Below are 11,220 nucleotides of genomic sequence, written 5' to 3'. Positions count from 1 at the left end.
TGCACCATCCCTGCTGTTGTGGCGGAGGGCCGCGGCAGTGATGGGCCTTGTGAGTAGAGGATCCCAGAGGAGGGAGTGGCCATCTAGACATACTCCATCAGCTCGCGGCCAGGCCATCCAGGGCACGTACTCTGTCCACTGCCCCCCAGAGCAGCTCCTCAGGGACAGGTGTTCTCTGCTGGGGTGGGGTGTAGAGGAGAGAGAGTCCTCAGGATTTAAGTGACGTGAAATCATGTTCAGTGTTCCTCTTTTTCCTTAGTTTTCCTGATTGCAGCTAGGACTTTGAATATATGGATTTTATGCTGATTGTCTCTTTTTCTTTTTCAGCCCCAATTAAGGAAAAGCTGTATTCTGCTTCCTTCTGTAAGCAGCATCGACTTGTGCAAGAGTTCAGTCATGCAGCCGCCACCCCAGGCGGTCCCATCTGGCGTGGCTGGGCCACCTCCAGCCGGGAATCCTCGGAGCGTGTTCTGGGCTAGCAGCCCTTACAGGAGACGGGCCAATAATAATGCACCAGTGGCTCCGATAACTTGCCCGTTGCAGCCAGTCACGGATCCATTTGCTTTTAGTAGACAGGCGCTCCAAAGTATACCGGCGGGCAGTTCGTCCAAAAGCAGCCTGCCTGTCTTGCAAGGCCCAGCCCCATCAGGCTTTTCTCAGCACCCCGGTTTGCTTGTGCCTCACACACATGCCAGAGATAGCTCTCAGGGACCCTGTGAGCCCCTGCCTGGACCTCTGACACAGCCCAGAGCAGATGCCAGTCCGTTTTCTGGTGTGTTGACACCTTCAGCACCTCCTGGGCCTGAGATGAACAGGAGCACAGAGGTCGGTCCCAGTTCAGAGCCTGAAGTTCAGACTCCGCCATATCTGCCTCACTACATTCCAGGAGTGGATCCTGAACCGTCTCATGGGGGCCATTCTCATGGGAACATGCCTGGGCTCGACCGACCCCTGAGCAGGCAAAACCCACATGATGGTGTGGTCACCCCAGCAGCATCCCCTTCCTTCCCCCAGCCTCGTCTACTGATGGCGGGACAGTGGGGGCCAGTGCAGGGAGGCCCACAGCCCTCGGGGCAACATCGTTCACCCTGCCCTGAAGGACCTGTTCCCAGCGGGGTGCCCTGTGCCACCAGCGTTCCTCATTTCCCCACCCCGTCCATCCTACATCAGGGCCCTGGTCACGAGCAACACAGCCCTCTGGTGGCTCCCCCAGCAGCCTTGCCCAGTGACGGAAGAGACGAGGTGGGCCACTTGCAAACTGGAAGCCACCTGGCCAATAACTTTGATCCTGAAAATACATTCAGGCAAAATCCCAGAATTGTGAATCATTGGGCAAGCCCAGAGCTCAGGCAGAATCCAGGAGTGAAGAAGGAGCACCAGCCCGCCTCTGCTCTTGTGAACCCCCTCGCCCAAGGAGATAGCCCAGAACACCGCACGCACCATCCACTGGGGGCCGGGGCCGGGGCCGGGGCTGGCTGTGCTCCGCTGGAAGCGGACTCGGGAGCCTCAGGAGCTCTGGCGATGTTTTTCCAAGGGGGAGAGACAGAAAATGAGGAGAATCTCCCATCTGAAAAAGCAGGCTCATCTGGTCAAGCAGACTTGGACGATTTCTGCTCCAGCCCTGGACTGGGCCATCCGCCTGCACCTGCACACATGGGGGCAGGCAGCCTCTGCCAGGCCCTTCTCCCAGGCCCCAGCAATGAGGCTACTGGTGATGTATGGGGTGACGCAGTGGGCACAGGGCTGCCGGATGCCAGTGGCTCGCAGTATGAGAATGTTGAGAACTTAGAATTTGTTCAGAATCAAGAAGTTCTGCCAAGTGAGCCCCTCAATTTGGACCCTTCCTCCCTGAGTGACCAGTTCAGATATGGGCCCCTTCCTGGGCCAGCTGTGCCCAGGCTTGGTGCTGTGTGTCACGCCGGAGCCCCTGACGCCACGCTGCACACAGTACACCCTGACAGTGCGTCATCCAGCTACAGCAGCAGAAGCCACGGAAGGCTCTCAGGCTCAGCCAGGCCCCAGGAGCTGGTTGGCACGTTCATCCAGCAAGAAGTTGGAAAACCTGAGGATGAAGCTTCAGGTAGTTTTTTTAAGCAAATCGATTCTTCTCCCGTAGGAGGCGAAACAGACGAGACCACTGTGAGCCAGAATTACCGGGGCAGCGTGTCCCAGCCCTCAACCCCAAGCCCCCCGAAACCTACAGGAATATTTCAGACAAGTGCAAATAGTTCTTTTGAACCGGTAAAATCCCACTTAGTTGGGGTGAAACCATTTGAGGCAGATCGCGCCAACGTGGTTGGTGAAGTAAGGGAGACCTGTGCCCGCCAGAAGCAGTGCAGACCAGCTGCCGCCCTGCCCGATGCTTCTCCTGGCAACCTGGAGCAGCCACCAGACAACATGGAGACCCTCTGTACACCCCAGGTCTGTCCCCTGCCTCTTAACTCCACCACGGAAGCTGGGCACGTGCTTCCACACGCAGGGGCGCCGCCCTTGGATACTGTGTATCCGGCACCGGAGAAGAGACCTTTAGCCAGGGCCCAGGGGCCTGTGAAGTGTGAGAGCCCAGCAACGACTCTGTGGGCGCAAAGTGAGCTGCCAGATTTTGGAGGCAACGTCCTTCTGGCCCCTGCAGCCCCGGCGCTTTATGTGTCTGCGAAACCTCAGCCACCTGAAGTCGTTCAGCCTCCAGAAGAGGCGATGTCCGGGCAGCAGTCACGGAAGCCAAGCTCGGCGGCCCCTGTGCAGAGCCGAGATGGCATTGGTGCTTCGGAGAATCTTGAGAATCCTCCCAAAATGGGAGAGGAGGAGGCCCTTCAGTCCCAGGCGAGTTCTGGTTATGCAAGTTTATTATCCTCACCGCCCACTGAGTCTCTGCAGAATCCGCCAGTCTTGATTGCCCAGCCTGATCACAGCTATAATCTGGCTCAGCCCATTAACTTTCCTATGTCCTTATCGAACTCTAATGAGAAGAATCAGTCCTGGAGAGAGGCTTTGGTGGGGGATAGACCTGCAGTCGGCAGTTGGGCTCTCGGTGGTGATTCTGGGGAGAACAGTTCTTTGTCTGGGATTCCAACCGGCTCTGTCCTGAGCTTGTCTCTGCCTAGCAGTGTTGCTCAGAGTAATTTTCCACAAGGTTCTGGTGCTTCTGAAATGGTTTCTAATCAGCCTGCTAATTTGCTGGTTCAACCACCATCCCAGCCAGTTCCAGACAATTTGGTTCCGGAAAGTCAAAAGGATCGTAAGGCAGGAAGTGCTCTTCCCGGATTTGCTAATAGCCCTGCCGGAAGCACAAGTGTGGTGTTAGTTCCACCTGCACACGGCGCCCTGGTGCCTGATGGTAATAAGGCAAACCATTCCAGTCGTCAGGAAGACACTTACGGAGCCCTAGACTTTTCCTTAAGCAGGACTTTGGAAAATCCTGTAAGCATGTACAGCCCATCCCATTCTGACAGCCTCACTTCTCAGCAAACTGTTGCCAGTCATCCCAGACAATCTGGGCCCGGGGCACCTAACCTTGACCGTTTTTATCAGCAGGTCACGAAAGATGCCCAGGGCCAGTCTGGCCTCGAAAGAGCCCAGCAGGAGCTGGTGCCACCCCAGCAACAGGCTTCCCCACAAGTACCCAAAGCCACGTTGTCAGAGCTGTCAAATCCAGAGAGTCTGCCAGCACAGGGACAGGCCCAGAACTCAGCACAGCCACCAGCAAGTCTGGCTCCGGCCGACGCAGGTCAGCAGCTGCCGCCTCGGCCTCCTCAGTCCTCTAGCGCGTCGCTGGTGTCCACCGGCTCCAGCCAGGCAGCGGTGCCATCAGAGCAGCCATGGCCACAGCCGGTACCTGCACTTGCCCCCGGCCCACCGCCTCAGGACCTGGCCGCCTACTACTACTACCGGCCTCTGTACGATGCCTACCAGCCTCAGTACCCCTCGCCATACCCACCGGAGCCTGGCGCAGCCTCCCTCTATTACCAGGTAGAGTCGAGTCGCGTGTGTAACTCACTTTTCTCTCGTTGCTTTGACCAGTTGACTCTTAGTTGACTCTTTCACTCACGGTGTGTTCCCTAGTCGTGTTTGTTCGCTTGGTTCCGAGGTCACCCACAGTCCCGCAGGTGTGAGAACAGTATTCCAGTAACACTTCCTGTGGACAGGGCTCCTGACTCGAGAACTTGCTCTCCCAACCACAGGCCACCCTTAGTTCACACCACACGTTAGCATCTTGAATTGCTTATAATACCTGCTTAGGATTTGAACCAGCCTCCCCAGCTAATGTGACAAAAAGAGCCCTCCATTTCCTGTCTCCCCTGCTCCTGCTGGCTGTCTGCAGACAAGCTCTGTGTCGCACGCCTTGGGAAGCTGGGATGGCCCCTGGAAGCTTACATCAGAAGCACTGGACATCACATAGTTCTTTAAATGCCTCCTGGAGATTAAAAACACGGAGAGAAAAATAGTCCGTTTTGGAGCATGAGCTGCACGCAGCAGCTGAGTGAGGCGGGGTCCCGCAGGCTGCTCTCAGCACGTGGTGGTGCGGGCAGTGGTGCGGGCTGTGGCTCGGGGCCCGGCTGTGCTCATGCAGAAGATTCTTCTGTGCCTCCTTTCACAGGGACTCCAGCTCATGAGTGACGTTTGAGTTAGGTTCCGCGTAATCCTGCAGTCGTTCGAAAAGTGTCTATGTACACATTTGATCATTATTTGCTTTTCCTACTCTCTAACCCAGTTCAACATACACTGATTGGGTTCACCGATTCAGTGTCACTCCAGGTAGAAGGTTGCGTGATAGGGAGTTGGAAAGCCGTGGTCTTGCAGTATGTAAGGCCAGTTGGAACCAGACTTGGGGCCACACAGGAAGGCCTTGCAGTCAGAAGGGCGCCCGCCCCGAGGAACAAGCTGCCGTGGCTGGCTGGGTACTATCCCGGGGAATGGGGCTGGGCCTCCCCTTGGGCCTCAAGCATCACGGTTTGTGTGCATATGACCAGGTGCACACCTGACCCCTCAGACCTGTGTAGGTTCCAGAAGGAGCCCAGGCACTTTTTATTTCCATACAAGGACATTCAGCTCTGCTGGGAGCCCTGGGGTAGGGCTGATGCAGAGCGAGGGGGAAGCCGTGGCCTCACTTCGGGTCCTTTGTACGGTCCTGCTGCTGCGAGCCACGTCCTCCGCAGAGTGCACTCCTCCCGCCATGCCTCTTGCTGTGGTGTCTGGGTGGCCAAGGACGAGTCTGCTTTGCTGTGATTTCACATTGCCTGCCAGCCAGCGGTAGCCTCGAGGCTTTGAGGTCCCTAAGCATGAATTCTGGCGTGTGCCCAGGGCACTGCATGTCTGCAGATCCTCATGTGTCCACGTGGCCCCCTTGGGGACAGATCTGTGGCCACGAATTGGTTGGTGATGGGGCTGAAGCCTCCCGAGAATAAAGCACGGTCCACTTTTAGAGGCTGCTCCTGGCTGTGGCTCTGTTCACTGGGACCCTGGTTCTCTGACTTCACGGAGGTGGCATCTGAAGCAGGACACAGGGGTTGTTCAAATCATGGCATCTCCACACTGGACTCGTCAGGAAGCAGAAACCTAACAGCCCCTTCCAGAAGTCACCACAGGCCCCTGGGGTTGTCTGCTGACATGCTGGTGCCCTGGGTCCATCCAGGGGTCTCGTGAACAGGGCCAGCCCTGTGGGTCTTAGGACGCCCCGCTGCCTGTGGGTGTGGCTGTACTTTGGAGGTCTGTGTGGTTGTGCATGAGGGAAGGGCCACACTCAGTCCCGCTGGGGAGCAGCCATCTGCGATGTTTCCAGCTCAGGCTGGCTGTCGAACGAGCTTGCTCTTGATTGGTATCTAATCCTACCCAAATGCTTCCTCCCACAGGATGTCTACGGCCTCTACGAGACTCGATACAGGCCCTATGACAGTGCTGCATCTGCGTATGCCGAGAACTACCGCTACCCCGAGCCCGAGCGGCCCAGCTCCCGAGCCAGCCACTCCTCGGAACGGCCACCTCCCAGGTGCGGCCATGCCCACCCTGGCTGCCCCTCTGTCACACTCAGACCCATGTCTGTGTTGCTTGCTATGGGGATAACAGTGGCTCGAAAAGTTCTGTATTTCTGAAGAATTATACAAACTTATCTAACGTATGTTTACATTTTCTCGGTATGGACAAATTGTAGGATGTGTTTTTCAATGAAATTAAACACTGCCCCGGGTAGCATTGGCTGTGCTGGTCAGTTAGCGTTTGGCCCCACCTCTGCTCGGGCCAGACCCTGCTCAGGGCTGCAAAGAAGCAACCTCTGACTTGTCCTGGAGCCCCTCTGGCCGGGGCTCATCTGTTGGTCCGGCCATTTGCTGATGGGGCGTCCGGGCTCCCCAGAGACACGGCAGCTTTTCACAGGTCTGCAGAGGCCTGGGGGGACTGGCCACAGGGGTGACTTAATTCTTAGACCTGTCCAGCTGGCTACAGAAAGCAGGGCCTGAAAGCCTGTGTTTCCTCTTCTTTTTTTTGTCTTTTGAGGCAGGTCTCACCCTGTTGTCCAAGCTGGAGTGCAGGGGTGCTGTCTTGGCTCACTGCAGCCTTGACCTCCTGAGCCCCGGCAATCCTCCCACTTCAGCCCACCGAGGAGCTGGGACTACAGACATGCCCCACCAAACCCAGCTAATTTTGTTCATTGTTTTTTGTAGAGACTAGTGTCTCACTATGTTGCCCAGGCTGGTCTCGAACTCCTGACCTCAAGGGATCCTCCTGCCCTGGTCTCCCACAGTGCTGGGATTACAGGCATGAGCCACTGCGCCCATCCAGCCTACGTTTCTCCTTGGCGTTGCCTTCTCTGATTGAAGGCCAGCCATGCCTCTGTTTGCCATTACAGAAGACGGGTTTGGAAAGACCTGTGGCACTGTGCCTTCAGCTGAGTAGGCCCTTAAGCCAGGTCAGAGTCCTCCTGGGCCCTAGAGCCAAGGAGGCCGCTGTTGATTTTCATCTCCACTCAGGAGGTGCGCAGAGCCCTGCGAGGGGTGGGCATGGTGCTGGCCACCGCGCTAGGCTGCGCCTTCCAGGGCCTCAGCTGCCCCTGCTCCTTGTCAGATCTGAGGAGAGACTGTCTCACAGGTAGAGGCTCCCAGCCAGGGGATGTTGCTTCTTAAACTTGGTAATAGAGAAAAACTAGTTATTAGTGAAGACTTTGTACCTGCACTGGTGTTTGAAAGGTTCTTCCGGCTTATTCTTAGAGGTTTTCAGGAGCTTATCTGAAGACAAAGTTTCTGTGTGTGAACCTCTGCCCACGCGGCTAGTCCTGGTGTACTCGGCTCCAGGGCACACACTGGGCCATGTGCAGCTGGATGTTGGAGGTGCTTTGTGAAGCAGGCGGCGCTGTGAGGCTTCACCTCTCCGGAGGCTGTAACTGTGAGAAAATTCCCAGGGTTTGAGCTACTGTGTGTCACCCTGTCACTTGGGAAGCGGGGTTTGAAGTTAAGATCATGTTCCGATTCAAAGCCTGCCAGGTCCAGCTGAGGGTGAGCGGGCAGGTGTTTCCTAGAGGCCCTGAGAGGCGAGAGCACGGAGGAGAAACAGCCAGGGAGTTCTCACCGTTCCGTTTTCCTTCTGCTGGCTGCCCTGCCAGGCTCACCTGGGAACCGATTCTGAGAGGCCAGTGGTGGCTCATGATACAGAGAAGGACTCTCACCAGAGGTGGGGTCAGGTCACCACAGGAATGACGTTGTCACCGGACCCACAGGCTCACTCTTCCTTCCCGTGTTCGGATCCTGCGGCTGCCTTCAGCCCTGGCTTGTGCAGGCTCTGGGGAGTCCTCTCTGCTCCCTCCCCAGCTTTGGTTGGGGAGCACATGTCTCGTGCGTGTGTTCAGCCTCCACGCTTGCGCGTGGCATGGACTCACCTCTTTGGGCCTGGTGTGGTCCGATCCCCGCAGGCACTGCCGTCTCGGCCTTGTTCGTTTTTGAGACTGTGTCGCTCCTGGTGAGTGACTGGGGTTGGAAAGGTCGGCTGAGGAGACGGCAGCTCCTTGGAAACCCCGAGTCTAATTTCTCCAGAACCTGCTGTGGCCCACATGAATGTGATAGGCCCTGGAGTGGCCACTCAGGCTGTCGGTTGGCAGGGCTTGTTACTGTGGCTGAGCAGTTGGATGTAGGGGACAAGTGGGCTTGTTACTGTGGCTGAGCAGTTGGATGTAGGGGACAAGTGGGCTTGTTACTGTGGCTGAGCAGTTGGATGTAGGGGACAAGTGGGCTTGTTACTGTGGCTGAGCAGTTGGATGTAGGGGACAAGTGGGCTTGTTACTGTGGCTGAGCAGTTGGATGTAGGGGACAAGTGGGCTTGTTACTGTGGCTGAGCAGTTGGATGTAGGGGACAAGTGGGCTTGTTACTGTGGCTGAGCAGTTGGATGTAGGGGACAAGTGGGCCGGGCGCGTGCCTCCCAGCAACAGCCCCGTTCGATGCAGAGGTGCTGCGCCAGCCGAGCAGCCAACCTCCGCGGCGGGTGTGGCTCCCGTGACGTCTCCCGAAGGGGCGTGGGAAGGGCCACATTCTAAAAATGAAATATTGTATGAAAATTATAAGGTGCTCTTACAGCCTTTCAAGAGTCTTTTTAGGTCTCACCCTTTTAGCCAGGCTGGTGTGCAGTGGTGCCATCATAGCTCACTGCAGCCTGGAAACCTGCTGGACTCAAGCCATCCTCCTGCCTCAGCCTCCTGAGTAGCTGGGACTGCAGGTGTGTGCCACCATGCCTGGCTAATTTTTTTATTGTTGTATGGAGACAGGGTCTCACTGTGTTTACCAGGCTGGCCTTTCAAGAATCTTGATAGTACCAGAAGGTCTGATACTTGATCATTGTACTAACTTGTGCTTTTCCTGTGGTGAGAGTCAGGATCATGGCTTGGTCTACAAAACCAGCCTTTCTGGGGCACGTGTAGGATTCTGACACCTCGTCAGCTCCAGGAGACCTGAGGGGGAGGTGGGGCCCTTAGAGTCCCACTCCAGAAGCACACACAGGGGCTCCGACGGGGTACCCTGTGCGCATGCAGGGAGCACCAACAGCCAGCGGTCTGCGGTCGAGGCTGTGAAACTGGCATTTTAGGTTGGTTTGAATGGCTCAGTGAGACCAGGCACCGTGGGTCACTCCTGCAATCCTAGCACTTTAGGAGGCTGAGGTGGGTGGATCGCTTGACTCCAGGTGTTCGAGACCAGCCTGAGCAACATGGTGAAACCCCATCTCTATGAAAAATATAAAAAATTAGCCGGGTGTGATGGCGCATGCCTGTAGTCCCAGCTACTCAGAAGCTGAAGTGGGAGGATCGTTTGAGCCTGGGAGGTGGAGGTTGTGTTGAGCTGAGGTCGTGTCGCTGCACTCCAGCCTATGCGACAGAGTGAGACCTGTCTCGAGAAAAAAAAAAAAAGAAGCTCAGTCCATTTTGTCCTCTGCTGAGCATAAAAATTCTAGGACCTATTTTAGCATTGACTTTTCTAGGCTACAGCAATGAGAACACAAAAAGGGTCAGTTCTTTTTAGCCGACGGCGCTGAGTTATTTTGCCAAGATGAATTTGAATTAGCCGCGTGGAAATTCCAGAGTCTCATCCTTGCCACTGTTTTGAATCTTCTAACTGGAATTTTTGTATAAGCAAAGTGCTCTGATGAATGCCTGTTGCTTTGGGAATTATTTGTATTGGCTGATATCACACTTTAAGAAATAGGTAATTTGCTTTTTAACAGCACTGTGTGTTTTTTCAGGCAAGGGTATCCTGAAGGATACTATAGTTCCAAAAGTGGATGGAGCAGTCAGAGCGATTACTATGCAAGTTATTACTCCAGCCAGTACGATTATGGAGGTATGTCAAGGAGCTCCAAGCAGCTGGCCTTAGCAGGTGCCTTGTGCAAAAGACATTGATGACGTGCAGCCCTGGCCAGCCAGCGCCTGCTGGTGACTTCCAGGAAATGTCCCCTTTTATTAGTCTCTTTATGTTTTTGCCCAAGAGCCAAAATAGTTGGAAATACTTTGTATTTGGAAATAATTATATTGATATGTTTCATTACAGAATTTCATCTTAATCTTAGCATGAATGCATCTTTGTCATATTGGCAGATTTCTCTGATTTTCTAGCAGAGCATAACCAGCAGTTCGAGAGCTGCTGTGTCCACATGTGCCTTCGTAAACATAAACGGATGAAAAGGAAGTGAAGTGAAAAACCATCTCCTCAGTTCCACCAGCCACGTTCCCCGCACTCCTGACCGCAGGAGGCTGGCAGCTGCTGCCTGGGGCAGTGTGGACGTGGGCCACGCCCACCGGGCAGTGAGCTGGGTACTCCCTGGCGGCAGCCAGCTGCAGCCCTCCATGCAGTGTGTGCGGCACAGTGGCCATGTCCCAGGAAGAGCCTCCTCTGGTCACTCCTGCCCTGGCTGTGACCTCTCGTGCTCTGGGCCCTGAATCCCCTTGACAAATATCGAGCATCCTCTTTGGTATTTGCACCTGTTTTAAATAGAAATTTGAAGAAGAAAAGACATCTTTAGAAAAGATGATAAAAGACCTTTTAAGAACTTTTTCTTAATACTTGCTAAAAACACTTGCTGAAAATGGTATATCCATTTCGTTTACAGCCCTTTTAAAGTAACCTTTTAATATTGAGATTTTTTTTTTAAAACCTTATGAGTCACATTAAGGTGAAGAAATAGTAGTAAAATTTACAGTTAGGGGATTAACTAGTAAAAAGCAGCAACCGTGAAAGTGAACTAGCTGGGCGCAGTGGCTCACGCCTGTGATCCCTGCGCTTAGGGAGGCCAAGGTATGGGAGAAGCACTTGAGCCCAGGAGTTCAAGAACAGCCTGCAAAACATAGTAAGACCCAATCTCTGTTTAAAAAAAAAAAGAAGAAAAAGGACTTACTAAAGAAATCTTGGCCGAGCGCGGTGGCTCACGCCTGTAATCCCAGCACTTTGGGAGGCCGAGGTGGGCGGATCACGAGGTCAGGAGATCGAGACCATCCTGGCTAATACAGTGAAACGCCATCTCTACTAAAAATACAAAAAAATTAGCCAGGCATGGTGGCGGGTGCCTGTAGTCCCAGCTACTCGGGAGGCTGAGGCAGGAGAATGGTGTGAACCCGGGAGGCGAAGCTTGCAGTGAGCTGAGATCATGCCAGCGCACTCCTCTCTGGGCGACAGAGCGAGACTGTCTCAAAAAAAAAAAAAATCTTTTAGCACCTTTTCTAAAAATATTTTTTCCTTTTAATCTAAAACACTTAA

General features: G+C 54.5%; 2 protein-coding genes across 10 annotated transcripts in view; both read left to right on the top strand.

Moving 5' to 3' along the window:
* DNLZ (DNL-type zinc finger) overlaps positions 1 to 11,220 on the top strand; it is a 314,112-nt gene that overhangs the window by 183,929 nt on the left and 118,963 nt on the right. The window lies entirely within an intron of this gene.
* Positions 1 to 11,220, top strand: part of SEC16A (SEC16 homolog A, endoplasmic reticulum export factor) — a 45,934-nt gene that overhangs the window by 5,846 nt on the left and 28,868 nt on the right. For 6 of the 9 annotated variants that reach the window (XM_050759686.1, XM_050759681.1, XM_050759682.1 and 3 more), the window contains 3 exons: positions 328 to 3,969; positions 5,850 to 5,986; positions 9,713 to 9,810. In XM_050759686.1, coding sequence (XP_050615643.1) covers positions 397 to 3,969; positions 5,850 to 5,986; positions 9,713 to 9,810 — 3,808 coding nt within the window. In that variant the 5' untranslated portion in view covers positions 328 to 396. Of the gene's footprint in view, positions 1 to 327; positions 3,970 to 5,849; positions 5,987 to 9,712; positions 9,811 to 11,220 lie in introns of those variants that run through there. The other 3 variants (XM_050759680.1, XM_050759679.1, XM_050759678.1) reach the window with 1 other exon arrangement.

This window comes from Macaca thibetana, chromosome 15 (assembly GCF_024542745.1).
Source record: "Macaca thibetana thibetana isolate TM-01 chromosome 15, ASM2454274v1, whole genome shotgun sequence".
NCBI lineage: Eukaryota > Metazoa > Chordata > Mammalia > Primates > Cercopithecidae > Macaca > Macaca thibetana.
The sequence above is the reverse complement of the archived record's forward strand: the minus strand, read 5'-3'. Positions and strand labels throughout refer to the sequence as shown.